An 18,888-nucleotide genomic window follows, 5' to 3' on the forward strand; every position below is an offset into this window, starting at 1 on the left:
AAAAAGTAATAAATTATAATATGAAGTATATTAAGCCAAATTTTGAAGTAATTGTCTGTAAGATGTCGTCTGAATTGAACAAAAGGCAAAAGTTAGGGAGCCGCAAAGAAACTTTGGTCTATCTTTCGAAGTGCTATTTCCATTCCTTGTGCAGACAAATTGAGCATAAAATAATCGAAGCTAACCATAGGGGTTGATAAATCCGATTGCTGGCTTCTATTAAAATTTTCATTTTTAAATAAATGTTAATATTTCACTACCCCAGTTGATAAACATCAAAGTTTTCATTGATTAAATAAAAAAAAATGTGTTTTTAATATTGATAAAATTGCAATGAGTAGAAAAATATAAATTTATAAAAAGTATTATAGATGTTTGCGAATTATTTAAAGAAAGTGACAGTTTTTTACCATTTTGTGTTTTACGATACAAAAGTTTTTCTGTTAAAAATAAAAATAGTTAAAAATAAAAACATCAGTTGATAATTGTAATCCAATATTTTTGTATTAAAATAATTAATACAAATTTCTAATTGTAATTCAATATTTTTTAATAAAGTTAAATACCTAAGAAATTACGTTGCTGTTTCTTAGTAATAAGTTTAACTACAATAATTACTTTTATTAATAGAGCATCTCAAAAACCGTAATGAAACTGTGGCGACATGTAACAATAAATTATTAATATTCCCGTTCGGTATATAAATAGACGGACAGAAACTCCGGAGAACAGTTCGCCCAATTACATTACGAGACTCGACTACTGGCTCCGCTCACGCCCTCGCCGCTTCCGCCGACTACTTGCCGCAGCCCCGACCATGTGCCGCCATCGTCAGCCACCGTCGCCGCTGACAGTCGCCGCCGCCGACCACGCGGCCCATCACGACGACCCCCACACTGGTGACAACCCGACGTGAGCACGAGCTCCAGCACCAGACGACACGACCCCCACACTGGTGACCCCGACGTGGACAACAAATTAAAAAATATATAAGATTTATCATAAATTTATTTATATTATGAATATATTTAATTTTTTTTTTATTTATATTATAAACATATATATCGTACAAATGACAGCTACGGCTCCTTTGGGTGGCTGTGAATATTTTAATTTATTTATTTAAAGAATTTTGACTTAATTGTGACGCAATCACAAAATTAACCTTTCTATTGTTTTTCTCTAGTTTTTGAATATTTTGTAAAATGCTATTACATACCTTTTATTTCACGTAACCCTATATAAACAAGTTACATAAACTGTACAAGTCATCTTGATCACGAGGCTTGGTAATCTGGGTGGCATGTGGCTCTATCCCTTTGAAGCAACGTATTTTATAGATCTTTGATTTATCCACAGAAACTTTTTATCTTGAGATATCATTCGCTATTGATGATAAGTACATAAACAAGTACGTGTTGAAAAACTACATCAAATCAATCTAGGGTCTTATATCGTCCAGGCATGTAAATTTTACTCTTTGGTGTATGGTAAGTGCAGAATCTTTTTCTTATGTATCTGCAAAAAAAAAAACGGAATACAATTTTTACAACTCACTGGAAAACATTTGTAAAAATTGAATGTTTTGATCAGCGGATTTGAATAATATTGTGATTGTATTTGAATGTGCAGTATACATTTGATCAAGGTTGATTGCTGTCTTTTCCGACACGGCTTAATAACTCAGATATTTCGTTGGTAGTTAGGCGTATCTCAAGTTCAACAGTTTTTTTTCTCCGATTGATATGCCGCTTTTTCATCAATTCAGTGCCCTTTTCATTATATATTCTCTGTAGATATTAAATAGGTCCATTGTCTTATTTCTTTCCCAATTTTGCGCCTATTTGATTTCGAGGAGTTCACTCGTACCACTGCTGTACTACTGAGGTATATATATATATAACATTAACACAGCTTTAAAATATATAAACAAGGTGAGTTGGGGCTCCCATATTTAACAATACATCCAAGAGGCATTTTACACAATCAAATGCCATTAAAATAAAGAACGGCTGAATTCCTGTATTTTAGAATTTTTTTAATAATTTCCCTTTGATAAATCCAGCTTGTTTTTTTTGTATAAGTCAGCTTATATAATTATGCAATCGTTCTTTTATTATATCTGCAAGAAAACGGTCTATAAAAATAAAATATTACAAGCAAGACTGTCCTTTCATTGTGGTTTACGAGATCCGCCATAAAGAGAGCAGTCGCAGATATACGACAGTAATGAATCATTGTATCTAAATAAATTTCAAAGACATTTTAAAACGAAGCAAAAAACGTTTACATTTACAGGTTAAGATCGCAGTTGTTTTGAAAGATAGAAAAGCAAATGAGAAACAGCGTTTGGATGCTTCAAGCAACACTATTGTTTTTTTTGTCTGTATGAAAGGCGTAATTGGCTTCCTACTTTTAAAACAGCTGCTGTTGCTGTAAAGATGAAGTAATGAGAAAAATATGCAAAAGATAACTATGTCAAATAATACAATAAAATTGATATACACATTCAATACATTTATAAAAATCTGACTTTTATTTATAATTTATCTTGATGTATTGACTGATAAAAGCAGCGGTGTTTAGCTTATGTTCTTTTATGATTATACAGAGGTGTAAAATAAATATATACATTTTTCTGATCGATGACTAGATTCGTGTTTTGATAGTATTGCGTGTTATATAATTAGCAAGATTTTCTGCAAGAGTAAAATAAGTTAATTGGCAAGTTCTGCTTACTACATATATGAAACCATGATTTATGTAGATAAAGGGTTTTTATTTTGATAAAGAAAGAGATTATTGTGATTTATACTTATTTTTTTGATTTTGGTGCAGAATACGAACACGCAAAATAGCATAATTATTACTCTACATATATTATACTATTCCATTGCGTTTATATTTCTCAAATCAAGTCTGAATATACATATATATTAGCTGGAGGGTCACATTATGAGCCACACAATCCATAGTAGTGAAGTCTGTGGTGCGTCACTAATTATATATGCTCGTTCATGATAAATCATCAGTTGTTTAATTTGTTCGAAAAGTGGTACATGGAATTGCGTTAGAGATGGAGAAGAATATTTTAATAAAATAAATAGATTAGAATTTTAGATTGTATGATTCGGTAGGTTTATGTGTTATGTATTACATTATCATACAGAAGCAATTTTTGATTTATGTTCGTCCATAATGTTCAGCCAGTCTCTAGCAAAGTATTAAAAATTATTACAAAACTATTAAATGCAGAATAAATAAGTTTTATAAATGTTTTTGCGCTATTACTTATAATCTTTACCATTCATTTTCTACAATATGGATATTAATTGCATAGTGTTGAAAATATGAATTATGGTATTTTTAAATCATTTTTTTTTTGGTTTAACTGTATGTAATATATGGCAAGACTTGTAAAGAGTATTTTAAAATATATTTAGAACGAAGATCATGAATTATATTGATTTATTTCTATATATTTACAATTTATTTATGCATAATATGTGAACCACTCTATATGTTGTATATTTAGCATTGTTATAATATGTGTTTCATATCAACAAAACGTATTCAAATATGTGGCGTAAATCCTATGAGCTCAGTATTTATTGTCCGGTTTAAACTCGCTTTTTGAGCGGGTCGTTCGAGTAAAAGGGTGTAAATATTATTTTTTATAAAGGGGATGTTTAGGCTAATGTTTGCCGGTTTGTCGACACACATAAAGGTGTCCTAGAAAGCCTCTTGCGAGCGGCAAAACCTTCATGAATAGAAGAAAACACGCGCTTACGTGAAGCACTTTGTAAATATTGATAACGCCGACTTGCTTAGCTGGAAATGCGCCAGGAAAATTCACCCTACGTTTTCACTATTTTTTATTATTATTATTTAACCTCACCCTTGAACCAAAAAAACAACTGGTACTTGGAATAGATCATTGGATATTAATTTCGCTGGAGGAAAAATCAGTTCTGTGAATGGATCGCCGACGGTTTCGTGCTCGGAAATACAAATTCCGGACTAATTTTATAAATTAACGTACTGCCAGAATACGGTCATCAATCATTTTTATGCGAGTTGGAAATATTAGCTTTTATTGGGAAAAATAATATATCAAATTTGCTTCCAGCGCTGGTTGGTGTTATTGGTAAAATTTCGATCAACTTTTGCCGCATTAATGCGTATTATTATTTTATTAGGTATATTGTAAACGCCGCATAATTATAATAAAGTGATTGTGCCCTATAAATACGACTAAAATTATTTAATTTTGTGTGTACTGACAATTATTAACATAATACAAAAACACTTAATTATAAATTTATATGTTATGTAATACAAATACCGTTTAGTGAGATTTTTGCCACATGTTTAAGATTAACTCAATTTATGTATGCTATTATTTTATAATTTAATATCGTTAATAATATATAAAGAACATATAATTATTCTTTTCAAAATTATTTTAAAGCACTGGTTTATTTTATTTTTGCAATCTATTATTTAATATATTTTTTGTAATTAATTATATGTATATTTTTTTCCAGTTACTTTTATCTCTTATAACGCTATGTATGACGTATTATATTCTTTTTGCTATAATATTAACTAACCCAAATTATATTTATTATTGTAATTTGTTATAAGCTGTTTTTAGGCATGTTTTTACAATTTCTGTGATTGGTGTGAAGTACAATTATTTTTGTTGCCAAATAAAAATTACATGTTTTAAGCAATGTTGCTAAAATAATTTAAAATTCTGGTTTTTTAATGTTTTTTATTTCTAGAGAAATGAGAAATCTCATTTCCATTTATCGATTTTCTCGAAAATTTTTAAATTTTTTTTATAAATAAATAAATATATGTAATTGAAAGTATATGATTGTATAATACAGTCTATTAATGTAAATGTATTTTTATTATTAAAAAATAGAGAACTGGATGATCGTTGAAGAGAACCAACTTTATTAGAATGATGATTTATTACAATGACGTTTTATACACAGATTTCGAATAGGCATTTATTAAAGTTAATCATGCTTTATTTGTAAAAATAATGATCTAATTTTGAGTTTTTATATACCTTCAGAAAATCGAAACGAGATTTAAATTCGCTGACAGGCAAACTTTATGGCGTAGCTCTGTGAAAAACCCTCCATAAATATTTGCAATCTGCTGATTCCCACGCAAAGTGTTTTTTTCTTATCTGATTTTTATTGTAATTCTTAGATTATTAAAGCAAATACAAGACTGATTAAAGTAGTTGAGAAAATCATAAACAATTTTTTTCCATTTAAATACTACCGACCTTTCTTAAAACCTTTTAAGAAAGCATGCATATTTTAAACATCTAGCATGGATCCATTTTTTATGCAGTGGTTGTAAAACATTTAAGAACATTCGCACAAATTTATTTTTTAACAAAAAAAGCCTATAAAAATTCTCGATTTGCCATTTTTTCGAAAAATTCTTGAAAAGAAGAACCAAATATAATGTAGCTTCTTTAAACCTAAAAAAACTTAATTAAAAACAATGTTTTTAAAACGAAATAACTACTAAAATCCATTTTTGTATCTATAGTTTATGTCAAAATTTTATAGGCTATTTATTTTCATATTTGTTAAATAAATAAATAAAATAAACAATTAAAAACATATAAATTTATAAACGTAATATTTTTCAGTTTTTACTAATTAAAAAATGTATTTAATGTTCAGATAATTAATACTATACTAATTTTTCGGATTATTTTTTTATATATTATTTATTATATCGAGAACGGTTTTTGTTTAGTAAAAAAACGATAAAAACATAAATTGTCGTACAATATAGTATAACAAAATTGTTTACCTAATTTTATTAAAGCACAGTTAAGTTTAAAGGTACAAATTAAATTATCTTCAACGCAATTATGGCCTTAATATTTTCTCTAATGAAGAAACCACAACGTGTAAATCATCAAGATGACACGGGCGTGATTAATGTCTTAAATTAAGGTGTTCGAAATTTATATTTAATAATAAAGTAATATATGATACTTACCAAATGCTGCTCTTGCCTAAAGTGTGTGTATGGTTTATGATTTTAATTTAAGCTTCAAGAGAATTATTTATATGCTAATTATTATATATACTACAAAGAGGAGAATATGTGTAATTAATACAAAAATGCATTTACTTATATTTTTATTACAATATCATTGAATATAATATATTATCTATTTTTGAGAATGCGAACACTAGCGGTTGTTCCTACGGAATACACAAAGAAAATAAACCAGTATTTGTAATATGTCGATATGTTTGTTAAGTAAGCATTTTACGACGTGATTTTATTTGGTTAAATATGAATACGTTTTTAGACATGTATTATCTATGATGAATCTATTTAGCATTACATAATACATATTACAATAAATAAATAAATACATATTCATATTATAATAATTTGATCATCCCCCATTAGTTTTGAGGATTTTGACCCTGTTTTCGATACTGTTTTAATTACAACACCAGCTGCAATGAAAATCGCCGTTTAAAGTGATAATCAGAGGACGGGATACGTTTATGATGTTTTGCGATATTTTATTACATATATATATTTTTTAGTGTTACACATTTAGCAGTACAACGCGGCAGTGTCTTGATTATGTTAGCTTGGAAAATTATAACCACGTATCTTCACTAAAAGCGTAATATAGTATATAATATTTTATTTTATTTAAACAGTCAGAGAGAAAACAATAATTTTAACATTGCACAGTAACATCGATATATTCACAAAATCCACGTTTATAAACCTTGATTGTGCCCATATGACAATTCTTAAAAAATACACCAACCCATATACATACATAGTAGGCACGAAAAACGATATTATATTTTTATTATTTTAAAAAAATAGAGAAAGCTGTTTTTTTAAAAGAAGCATGCGTCTGTTAGCTTAATATTATGTTCAAAACTATAAAAAAATCATTGATTGAATTTTATAAAAATAAATAAGCGTCGTTATGCAGTTCTGCTAAAACTAAGCATTCTAATTTACACAACTATTTTATAAAATCGAGTTTAAAACAACAAAATAACATTATAAATATGTATTGAAGAAAAATCTATAAAACTCACAGGATATATAAATACTTTTGGATGTTAAAAAAATATATTAAGTAATGTTTTTTGTTTAGAAATTATTAGTTAAAAAATATTTTAGATATTAATATGATAATCAAGTTAATACATCAAACTGGCTTTTACAGTCTTTCGAGTGTCAAATTTGTTATGCAGCTAAAACTTTGGGGATAGATTTGATTGTTTGTTTTAAGTGGCTTATAATATTCACTAGATTAAATTTTGTGAGATCTTTAATATAAGTAGCTGACTAAAAGGTATAGGAGTCAGTAAGTAGAGAAGTTGTTAACTATATTTTTCTAAACTAAGATCATTTACGGCAAGAGCTTTTTGTTAAGCTACATTTAGCTTTGAAAGTTTGTGCGTGTTTATTATAACCATGTATAATATATAATAATATAATTACGTAAAACATTAATTTAAAAAATATTTGAGATGAAACCAAAAAACATATTTATTATCATCTCTCAAGTTTTGAATTTTAATTGTAAATTTAAAAAAATGTCAGTTACAAAGTATTAAGGACCTTGCATATCAGAAACAAAAAAGCTGCGTTTTTGATATAAGTAGAAAAAATATAATGTGAAAATATTATATTTATTGAAAACAGTTTTAATATTAAAATATAATTTTATTTAGCGTTTAATGATGACTATTTTTCAATGAATTTACACATATGATTTCTGCATAACAACGCTGTAAGTAAATATGTTTTATATATGAATTCGTTTTCAAAGCATGTATCGTTTTTCGTGACAGTCCTGTATACATATTCACATTATGTAGTAACATATTTATTTATATATATATGTTTATTTATTTATTAATAATATTAATCACAGCAATTTTATATATTTATTATTGCTAATTTTTTTAAGTATCCAATCTATTATAATATCTTTTATGTACACTTATCATTCGTTACGAATGCTCTCAATAGAGTTTTAACTAATTTGTGTCTTTGGGACTAGATTGTTTTAAACGTTGTCACTGCGCTTGCCGAAATGGAACATTCGTTGGGAATAAATTAAAAAATGTCCATATTTGATAATAGTTTTTTTTAAATCACAGTTACGTTTTCTTGGAAGTTCTCCAATGGCTGCGATCATAGAAAGCTCTCCGAAGTCCTTTCTTTGAGCTCCTTCTCGTCGGCGGTGACGATCTCGACGCTCTCCTCGTAAACTTGGGTCTTGTGCGAACTGTTCACGGCGCAATAGTGTTGTTCTGGATCACCATATTGGCTGTGATAAAACTCCTCCCGCATCATGTGATTCAAATTTGAGCATCTAAAGTAGAGGATCTCTTGGAACGGTTTTCTGAAGTCTTTGTTCAGCGTTGCGTATATGATGGGGTTCAATAAGCTGTTGGCGTAGCCGAGCCACAGGAACAAACTCGACAAGGAATGGGGGATTGCTTCTGGGTCTGACAGGAAAGGTCGCACTAATGCCAGTACGAAAAAAGGCACCCAGCAAAACGTAAACGCCGACATGATTATCCCTAACGTCGTGGACGCTTTCCTCTCTTTGGCTAGCTGGAAGCGCAGCTTTTTTTGGTGCGGCGAGCTAACGTTCCCCGGAAATTCTTTGGCATCTTTTTGGTTTTTGAACACGTTCAACGAGTCACGTTTTTTAAAAACGTTGCCCGTTTTAAGAGCTTTTTTCTTGGTTGGTTTGGTCTTTTGCTGCGCCTCATCTGGTTTTGTGGTCGTTATCGTCGGTTTGTTTAGAGGTGTTTGGAGCATGGGGCATTGGGATTCGTTTGATTTGCGTTGTTCGCCGGAAAAGCAGCGACCGATTGTCGATAGAGATTTCTCTACACCGCACTGAAAATAAAGAAAATAATAAATATTAAAACTGCTGCATAAATTGATCTCAATTTGGATACAAAAGGTGTTCCAAAAGTAAATATATAAAGCTAGTAAAATATAAATGATTTTTTACTCGGTTTTGCTTAGGTTTACGTGACGTTGTAGAGTTCCAAATAAATATTAAAAACCGTAAAAAATTATTGTTGTAATAAATCGTTTGAAAAATAGCAATGTTGTACCTGTTTCAACCCTTGATACCTACAAAATAAAATCTGGTTATTCTCGACTTTTTTGATGTCTTGATAACCAGAAAATTTCATCTCGAGTCAGAGGTATTTCATATATTAAATCATAAATAAATTAATAATATTTTGCAACCGCCGGTTGGAATATTATCGACAGAATAGGAATTATTAAACATTTTGCTATCATTATTTTGCTAATCAAAGACCATTTAAAATGCAGCTAGTCTTTTGGCAATTTATTTTAAACCTTAGCAACACCATTAAAAAGTTTGTAGAGATTTTCAGATTTTTGAGTCATTTTCAGTTTTGTAACTTGACTCGGCGTTTCTTTGTGATATGTTAAAAATAAGTATTTCTTAAATCTTTATTTTTTTCATTAAATCTGTATTCATTTCTAAATCAACATCTACAGAAAATCATTTATTTCATCGCAAGTACAAAATATGATGTTTTACTCCATTTTTTGTAAAAAGTTATTTCATAATATAATTAATAAATGTTTTTCAAAGTTGTAAAATAATGTTTATTACAAAATAAAATATTAACATTATGTGCTCAAATATAATTAAAATTTTTCAAAATATAATGTTTAAAATATATTTTTATAATCTTCAACCAAAAGTTTGTATTATATATTTTATTTTATTTTTTTATTTTTTTAGATTAAATTAAGACCATCGTGGCCTAACAGGTTACCCCAATGCGCCACGATGGTAGAAAACATAATATAAAGATCTTCATCTATCGATTACTTAATATTTATTCTTTATCCAAAAAAGTTCACTTAATGTGATTTATAAACAGTTTTATATTTTCACCTTATTAAATGTTAATTTATCTATTTATTTAAGTTGAAAAATATATAATAGCAATTTATAATGTGTTGTAAGAACTGATTTATGGTGCTTTTAACGCGTAATAAGTAGTGTCTTATGGTCCAGTTCTGTTGTACTTCACAGATATAATCTAAAAGTGCACTTTTATATAAATAAATTAGTAAATTAAATTGTGAATCACTTGAAATAGTTAAAAAAATTATAAAAGCTTTAAAACGGGTGCCACACAAACTGAAAAAATAAAAAAAATCGTTGTTGCGAAGTTAGCTATGTGCTTTTTATAGTTACTGTAGTGCATCTTTTACAAAAGTTGGACATCTGGTAGTCTGGCCTTTAAATAATCCACTACATTTTTTAGCAGTAACGAAACCATTACAGCTGAAAGTTAAAGTGAAGAAATCGACAAGATACGCTAGGAACTGCGACATCTACTATTTTTAGTAGTTAATTGAAAAGGTCCTATCCTCTTGCGCGACCACCAGGCATTCTAATTTCTCGATGATTTTCATTTTTCGACTTCACTTCTCAAAATGCTCGTAAATTCTCGAGAAATTTTGATGAATGAAAAAATGTATGTATGTAATACAGTTAAATATTGCAGATATATTACTACATATTGTTCTTAAAAATACATGCCATCTAAAATAAAATCAGACAATAATAGTACATATAAAATTATTATTTGGCTCGCTACCTAAATTAGATTTATAGTTATTTTTTTATTGATTTCACAAAAAATTCTCATATATTCGATGAAATGCATTTTTTTAAAGATATATTTCAATGATAAATATCTTTCAATACTCCTGACTCAAATATTAAAATAAAATCTAGACTAGATAGATATATGGAAAGATAGATATAAGAAATCAAATTTATTGTAGATTTTTTTATTAATAGCTTGATGTTGAATATTTCTATAAACTATATTTCATAAAAAAACTTTAAGCTGCTTACATACTTCGGCTTTTATGGGCTCACCTTGTGTATAAAGATATCGAAAAATAAATGTACTTTGACGTGTTATGGATTTATGATAACGCAAGTATATCATACTATAAAATATATATTTTTACTACGAAGTTCGACATTTTAATTAATTTTATTTTACTGAAATAGACAGCACGTCCATTAATAATTAGAAGTACTAAATTTGTCCTTAAATTTCATGTGACATATTGCTTTTGATAATTTGAATAAAAAATATGTAATAATAAAAAATGTAGCCCATCAAATGAGCCTTATGAAAAGGAAAACATATTTTTACTTTGTATTCATTATGTACAATTATATAAAATAAATGTAGCGTATTATTAAAAAAAACATAAATAAATAAATATATCCTTTCACATTAAATATTAAAGTCAATTATTATAAATATTAAAATTATAGCATTTTAATTATACACCTATAAAAACGCCCTTTATTTTTTAATAAAAAGTAAATTTACTATTATACTAAAATTTTAAATAAACACGTTAAATTTGTATATTTTGTGTTTATATTATATAATAAATCAAATTCAGGATAATTTCATGGAAATATTCGTTCGTGTAAAATTCACGGAATTCATTATATTTATATGGTGTGTTTCATACAGGTGATAACATTAAATGTTTCCGGAACACCGTTCCACATTGTGTTATAGTATGAAAGAACTTCAACGGAATAAAAATAATACAATTTTAAAAATATCTAATTTTAATTGAAAATAATTCGATAGTCGTAAATTTAAGGGTTATATACCGTTTTGTACACATTGGTAGACGTAAATGATATTTTGGTATTCGCAGTAAAGCGTGCCATTGCCGCATTTAACCATTAAAGAAACATTAATATGAATTTCATTGAATTTTTCTGTATTCAAATCTCGATTTAACCCTTTCAGAATAAATTCTTATTTATGTTTTATACAAGTATCTCATTTTCAACATTGTTCGGTATATGGTGTTGGTACAACGCAAGCAAAAAACAAACAATGTGACTTATTACACAACCCGATAATTATACGATTTATTTTTATAACTCTCAGTCATGTTCATAGAAATTGCAGTAATAAACATCGTTTAAGGCGGTTGTGCCACGTGACGTGATCTCCGTTACTAACGTAATTTCGCAAAGTCATAAATTTTATTAGCTAATAACAAAAGAAACGGCGTATTAACGTGATAATCAACCCGAAGCACCGCGACTGACGTGTACGTGGTCGAAATTCGGAAGCGCTCCTCGTTCTGTGGTAACGAAATTCAGCTTTCACGTGACAAAGCGTCTGTAGTTTGCTTTTGGCTTGCATGTCGTGGACACGACTGCATTTGCATACCAATTACAAAAGCGCGATAACATTGCCATTAAGCCAATAATGCAGTCACTTAAAGCGTATCACAATTCGACCTCGTGGTTATGGAAATTTTCTTGAGTTTCACTGGAAAAAAGAGTAATGAGGGTGATTTCATATTTATGTAATTAGCTATATGAAAGTAATTATTTAGTGCTTAAAAGGCTTTTAGCATTAGTAGATCTTAAACAACTATTGATTTTAACTTTAATATATTAATACAGATATTCGAACAAAGAAAATATTATAGTATTTTAATATATACTAACCCTTCAAGACGAATTGGACTGTTTTTGAGTTTAGTTTAATGACTCGTAATTTTTTTACATGAATATATAAAAAGGTTCTTTATATGATATTATAATTTTCTTTCATGTATCAAACAGTCAATATTTTATAAATATTCAATTCGCATACGCTCTCATATATTGTACAAGTTTACAAAAAATATCGTTCAAAATAAAATAAAAATATAACATAGTAGTTTACATCTTTGTGCACAATATTTTCGCTATCGCTGAAATCATCTTTGTATATATGTATGTTCTCGAGACAGCTCGAAATGTCAATGACGTATTTAGCACGGCTGTGGACAATGATGTTTTGAGAGGTTCCGATCTATTACCTTTAACCAGTGGTGTCAAACTCATGCTTAAAAAGGGGCCGACAAATTTATTTTAAGAGAATTTGCGGGCTGCAGAAATTGTAGCAAGCATAAAACGTATTATACTTATATTTGAAAATAAAATTATACAGTTTTTTTAAATAATTTTTTTAATAAAAAAAAGTTCAGTATTATTTTTTCATAAATTTGCCATCTTTACTCAGAAATGATTTGATCAATATCAAGAGAAATTTGTTGAGATAATATTGTCTTCAGTACTCATTTTAAATGCTTATTTGTTAATTTTGATATGTGTGAAGTATTATTAGTTTTTTTAATGTTGCACTGAATAAATTACATTAAATTGTTACTTTTGCGCTAAAACAAGATGAGGTACAGTATAATAAAAATCATTTGCACATCCATCGATTTTTTCAAATCGAGCTTCAAATTTAAAAAAGCTTTAGCACTAGTCGCAACTTTATAAATAAAATTTTTGATATTCGTACATCGATTTTCTATACTTAGATTAAATAGAAAAAATCATAAGATTGTGATAAAAAATTGCTTAAGAATCCTCAAAATTATATTAAAAAAATTAAACAGAATAAAAAATCAACACTCGTCATATGTATTTTGAATGTTTTTTAAAGCAAAAACTATTTCTAAATAAAAAAAATTTAATGCAATATAAAAAATGAAATTAGTCTATTTTTCCATTAAAATTAAAAATCATTGTAAAAGCATCTGCATACAATCCATAATATGACATTAATAAATATTTTATAGATTATTATTATTTTATGTTGTTTTATATTATATTATATATAATAATTTTATATATCATAAATTTATTTAGGCATTCTTCATCAAAATATCATCTCGTTACATTCAATAATTTTAATGTAATGACTTTTTTTTGAGCAATCATTGTGGTTGATAATAATTTCTATCCATGAATTTTTGATTTATTAATAGAAACAGGACTTATGTTCTTAAAAATTATTAATTTCGTATCGATTCTTTTATATCCCCTTTGTGTTATTATGATTTTTTCATTATCTGTACAATATTTACATATCTCTTTCTCATATTATGATTTCAAGTAATTAATTATATTTTCAGCTAATTTACATTCTGCCAGTTCTTATTTTTTTCTGATTATTTTAAAATACTCTTGTGTCAAAACTTCCAGTTAAAATAAAATATTCATGTTTAAATATATAATTGCCAACTTTACATAGTTAAATATGAAATATCTAATTGCGAATTTAAGGTACAACTAACCAAAGTATGCGTCTTTTTTATTAACACAGTTTTGTCATAATAGTGGTAGCTTGTTTATGCTGGCAGGGAAGATGCTTAGAGATTAACTCAATTAGCCCGAAAGACGATTTTCACAGCTTGTTGAGAATTTAATATATTTTCTTGCAAGATGTGATCCAATGTGAAATATAAGAAATGTAAGAAATATTTTAAATAATAATAATTTTTTTGATATAAGCAGCGTTTTTTACCACAATTTTAAGATTTTTTCTATTGAATCTAAGTATAGAAAATCGATGGAAAAATATCAAAAATTTTATATATGAAGTTGTGACTAGTGCTTAAGCGGCTTTAGCTGCTCTTTTACTAACTTTATGTGTTGATAATTGAAACAGGCACTAGTAATATGGCAAAATATTTTGTTAAATATAGATCATAAGTATGCAATGTCGACAAACTTTTAATCAATTTAAGAAAGTAGACATTTTTTTATAGTAACAATGTAATAAAGCCACTTTGCATACTAGCAAAGCCTGCGTGATTAATTTTCAAATATTTTCTTTATTGCCTGAGGCAACTTAAGGAAGCAAGTATATGCCAAGCAAACATTCAAGCTGAAATATTAAGTTTAGGGCTCGAAACTTTGTACCCTACTTATGAGAAATTCTCTGGTAAGATAACGTACGTATAACGTAGACATACAACGTAAAGATGGTGGGTATTTGGAGCTGTAAAATGTATTTACCTTTTTTATTAATATAATAGTTACCTTGTTACCGCTAGCTTACAAGGTAATAATAATAAATATTCAACAACAACAGACTGAAATTGAATTTGGGAATAGAACTTCAAGGATTACACTAGTTCATCTCTCGAATATAGCATACAAATTCTGGAGTTCACTAGTACAGTAATACCCGAGTACAACGGTAAAGCGCACAGGAAAATAATATACGTAAAAGTGCGTATTCAAAGCACGCTTTAACGGTGTCACGTCGCGTTCAGAATAATATTTTTCACGTACGAAAAATATTTTTCAAATTGAACGAATAAATATTTGAAGAGTACATTTGAATGCTTTAATATTGACCTTATAAATAATGTAATCGCACGAGAAACACGAGGATGAAAAAAAGTCTATCGCGCTTTCGAGATTTCTGCGTCTGTATGTATGTATTATATATTGATGAAAAAAATGAAACAGCGAGAAAATAATTTAATAAGAAATCTTTAATGACTTTTTATTAAAATATGCAAACAGAAAATTTAGAAGTCAAGTAGTATTTTTAGTTATTAAATTAATTTATTTACTCAATGTATTTAGATGGATATTATTTAGTGCACCTTTATGCAATATTGCAGATAACTAAATTTTGAAGGACTACATCATCGAACATTTTTCTAAAGCTAATAACATTTTTTTTTAAATTATTTACTGATGTACTTTTATAATAAAATAATAATAAAAATTGTAGTGAAATATTCAGATTGATACTAGAATCATTTTTACTCCTTATTAGAAGTTGTAAATTTGGTATTCAAATAAAAATATTTTAAACATATATTTATAATTAAAAATATGCTTTTACTTGAATTTATTAAGATATATACTTTTCATTTTGATATGCACGACATTCGTTTTATTTTTTTAATAACAACATTTTTATATTTTACATTGCGCTGTGTGCTTAATTGGAAAATATTTAATTTGATACCCTTTTGTAGGTTATCCACCAGACATTGGTTCATTGAATTTGGTATTTCAATATTGTATTGTAAAACTTTATAATTATAAAATTAATATAAAACAGTAACTGTAAAATATACAAAACTTTGTGCACGTGTGGTTTAATTTATAATTTAGACGTAACATTTGTCAAACATACATTAATATTGACAAGTAAACATTACCCAAAGCTTTTTTACCAACAAGCACAATTTATTGATAATAATATTATAAGATAAAAATATAACTAAGTTAAGTAAAGTTATGTTATGAAGTAATTTATTTAATGCTTAATATAAAAATATAAATTGAATAAAAAAATATGATTTAATTTACTAATAAAACAAATGTAAAACACACCAGAGAGGCAAAATCTATATTGTTTACCTGAATACTGAAATCTCAGCTGGAGTTCCTCAGGGAAGTGTGATCGGTCCGTTTATGTTATGGTAAAGTCATTAACGAGCGCTTAGTCTTAAACCAACCTTTGTCACTGACTCTCCGAATTTGACTGGGTAGTATTATATAATATAAATCAGACGTTTAATAATTGAATATAAATATGAACTGCAAGCTTCAATTTATTAAATTAATTGCAGAAGTTTGCGTCTAAATGACTTGCCGTCATTGCGGCCTCAGAGCAATATTTAATAAAAATCGCACGTTGACTACAATAATTATTATTAATTCTCTAATAAAATACACTTTCTTCTACTAATAATAAATATTTTTATAATAAGCAGCATATTGTATAATAACGATTAAAAAACATTCTTTTCTTCACACTCAAAAATATTATAAAAGTATTTAACAGTAGTGGAATTTTTTTTAAGTAATTAATACATTTTTGAATACAAAAAATACAAATTTTTTTTAATTTTGAAAAAATATAATTTTTAAGCAATGTTTAACGAACATAGTCGAGATATTTAGAAAAAAAACAGAAAAGTTAAATATCATACATACATATGTATTTGTGTATGAATTTACAATAAAGAGAAATATTTTAACTAAGGCTGATTTTTGGGTATCGCTAATAGTAGAAAAGACTGCATTAAGTTGCGACTTATGGTACACTGAATTATGTAGTATTTCTATAAAAGTCGACTTTAAATAACGTAGTTTGCAAAGTCTACGTTTATAAGGTTTATTTTGCAGCAAAAGAAGCTTAAGAAAAAAATATTTATCTGGGCTACATTAAAGTTTCTATTGAAAATTGTAATATAATATAAATATAATAGTAAAAACCTAATAAAAATGTTCAATTTTTATACTTCTTTCAATCTAAATCACAATAGGACTTTAGAATAAATATCAGACATGTCATATTAACTTATCTTTATAATACAAAGGATATTAATTATATATATTGCAAAGGATATTAATTATGTATTTTATTTAGTACGTCGTTTGTACTTTATATATTATATGCTACAGTAAATGTTAGTATTTTACCAGTAAATTGATATTTTCACTAAAATAAATATAATTTTACAAACTCAAAATTCATTTACAATATTACTGCTCAGTATAAGTAAAACTGTATGCGATTTACAGAATTTTGACGTCATAATTCGACAAAATACTATAATATTCAAAATAAATTAAAGCACACCGAACTCAATAAGTTCTAAAACTTTCATTGTGTTAAGTTGGGTTTGGTTAGGTTTGGGTTTGACAGAATAAGGACGTTTTGAAATTGTTAGGTTAAGTTAAGTTAGTAGCGCTTATTAGTTAAATTGTAATTTTTCTGGTATGTGAATGTATTCGGATATAATTTCACTAAAACGCCAGTGAAAATATAAATTCACTGGTAATACACATTCATTGTAACAATTCTTAGAATAATATTTTTATGTTATATATTGTATTAATATTTGTACATTTTTTTTTTACTCTAAAACTTTGTGAAAGTACCTGGCCGAGTAAAAAAATCACATATTGGAGCTAAGTATTGATCGTATGAATAGTCGTTGTTGCATATATGCGTTAAAAACGCAATAAAATAACATGCTATTCATATTCACGACTCACTGACCAGTGCAATTATTATTCTGACAAGTGAATTTTCGAAGGATTAGTGATCCTAAAATGTATTTTTAACAACCTCTTGGTGATTTGAATCTTTACTTATTCAAACTTAAGTGTTCATGCAAAGATTATTATTAAAAACATGACAAAAATAATCGTCACAGTTGAGCAAGAACAATAAAAAAACTCACATAAATCCAGGCCAAGTGTATAAAAAGCATATAATTCACATCCATTAGAAATTTTATTAAGACGGAAACTTTTATGAGGCATTTACACTAATTACTCTTGACATGAGATACATGGGATTTTATTCGAACTCGTATTAAACGGAGTAGATAAAGCAGCCGCTTCCCTCTTTACGTAAGTCTAGTTACGGCGTTCGAATTTCAGAGATTAATATCTTAAGATGATTGAATATGACGAAACCAGACAAAACTAAGAGAGAATAATGTATTTTTAATTATACAGAATGTACGTGACTCAAAAATTGCTACATAAAAAATATGCTTATAAAAGCTGACACTTAAAATAAGTATTACTTATATTTTATAGTTTTCAAAATAGATTGCTATCAAAAACCAAATTGTTCGACCTTTAGATATTACTAACAAATATACCCTCATATTCTCGTACTACCTTTTTGTTGAGGAATATTTTAAAATATTTATTAAGCAGATACATATAATAACAACATTTATAAATTTCAAACACATCCGCTCGTTATTAATTCCAAGCTATACAGCTTTTCGAAGAAATGTAAAATAAAATTGCGAAAATACAGACTAAAGAGACTATTAACATATTTATTTATAAATACATAGAGGAACTAATAAATTAGGTTAGATAAAGTACATAATATCGTAATATTCTGAATAATTTTATTGATGAATTTATGAATAAAATTTCAA

General features: G+C 27.4%; 1 protein-coding gene across 5 annotated transcripts in view; it reads right to left on the reverse strand.

The window, feature by feature from the left end:
• Nucleotides 1-7,995: 7,995 nt before the first annotated feature.
• Nucleotides 7,996-18,888, reverse strand: part of LOC148228414 (5-hydroxytryptamine receptor 1-like) — a 149,610-nt gene continuing 138,717 nt past the window's right edge. For all 5 annotated transcript variants that reach the window (XM_088200110.1, XM_088200111.1, XM_088200109.1 and 2 more), the window contains one exon: nucleotides 7,996-8,949. In XM_088200110.1, coding sequence (XP_088056236.1) covers nucleotides 8,233-8,949 — 717 coding nt within the window. In that variant the 3' untranslated portion in view covers nucleotides 7,996-8,232. The remainder of the gene's footprint in view (nucleotides 8,950-18,888) is intronic.

This window comes from Plectrocnemia conspersa, unplaced genomic scaffold (assembly GCF_051122295.1).
Source record: "Plectrocnemia conspersa isolate PC_06_02 unplaced genomic scaffold, ASM5112229v1 ptg000012l, whole genome shotgun sequence".
Lineage (NCBI taxonomy): Eukaryota > Metazoa > Arthropoda > Insecta > Trichoptera > Polycentropodidae > Plectrocnemia > Plectrocnemia conspersa.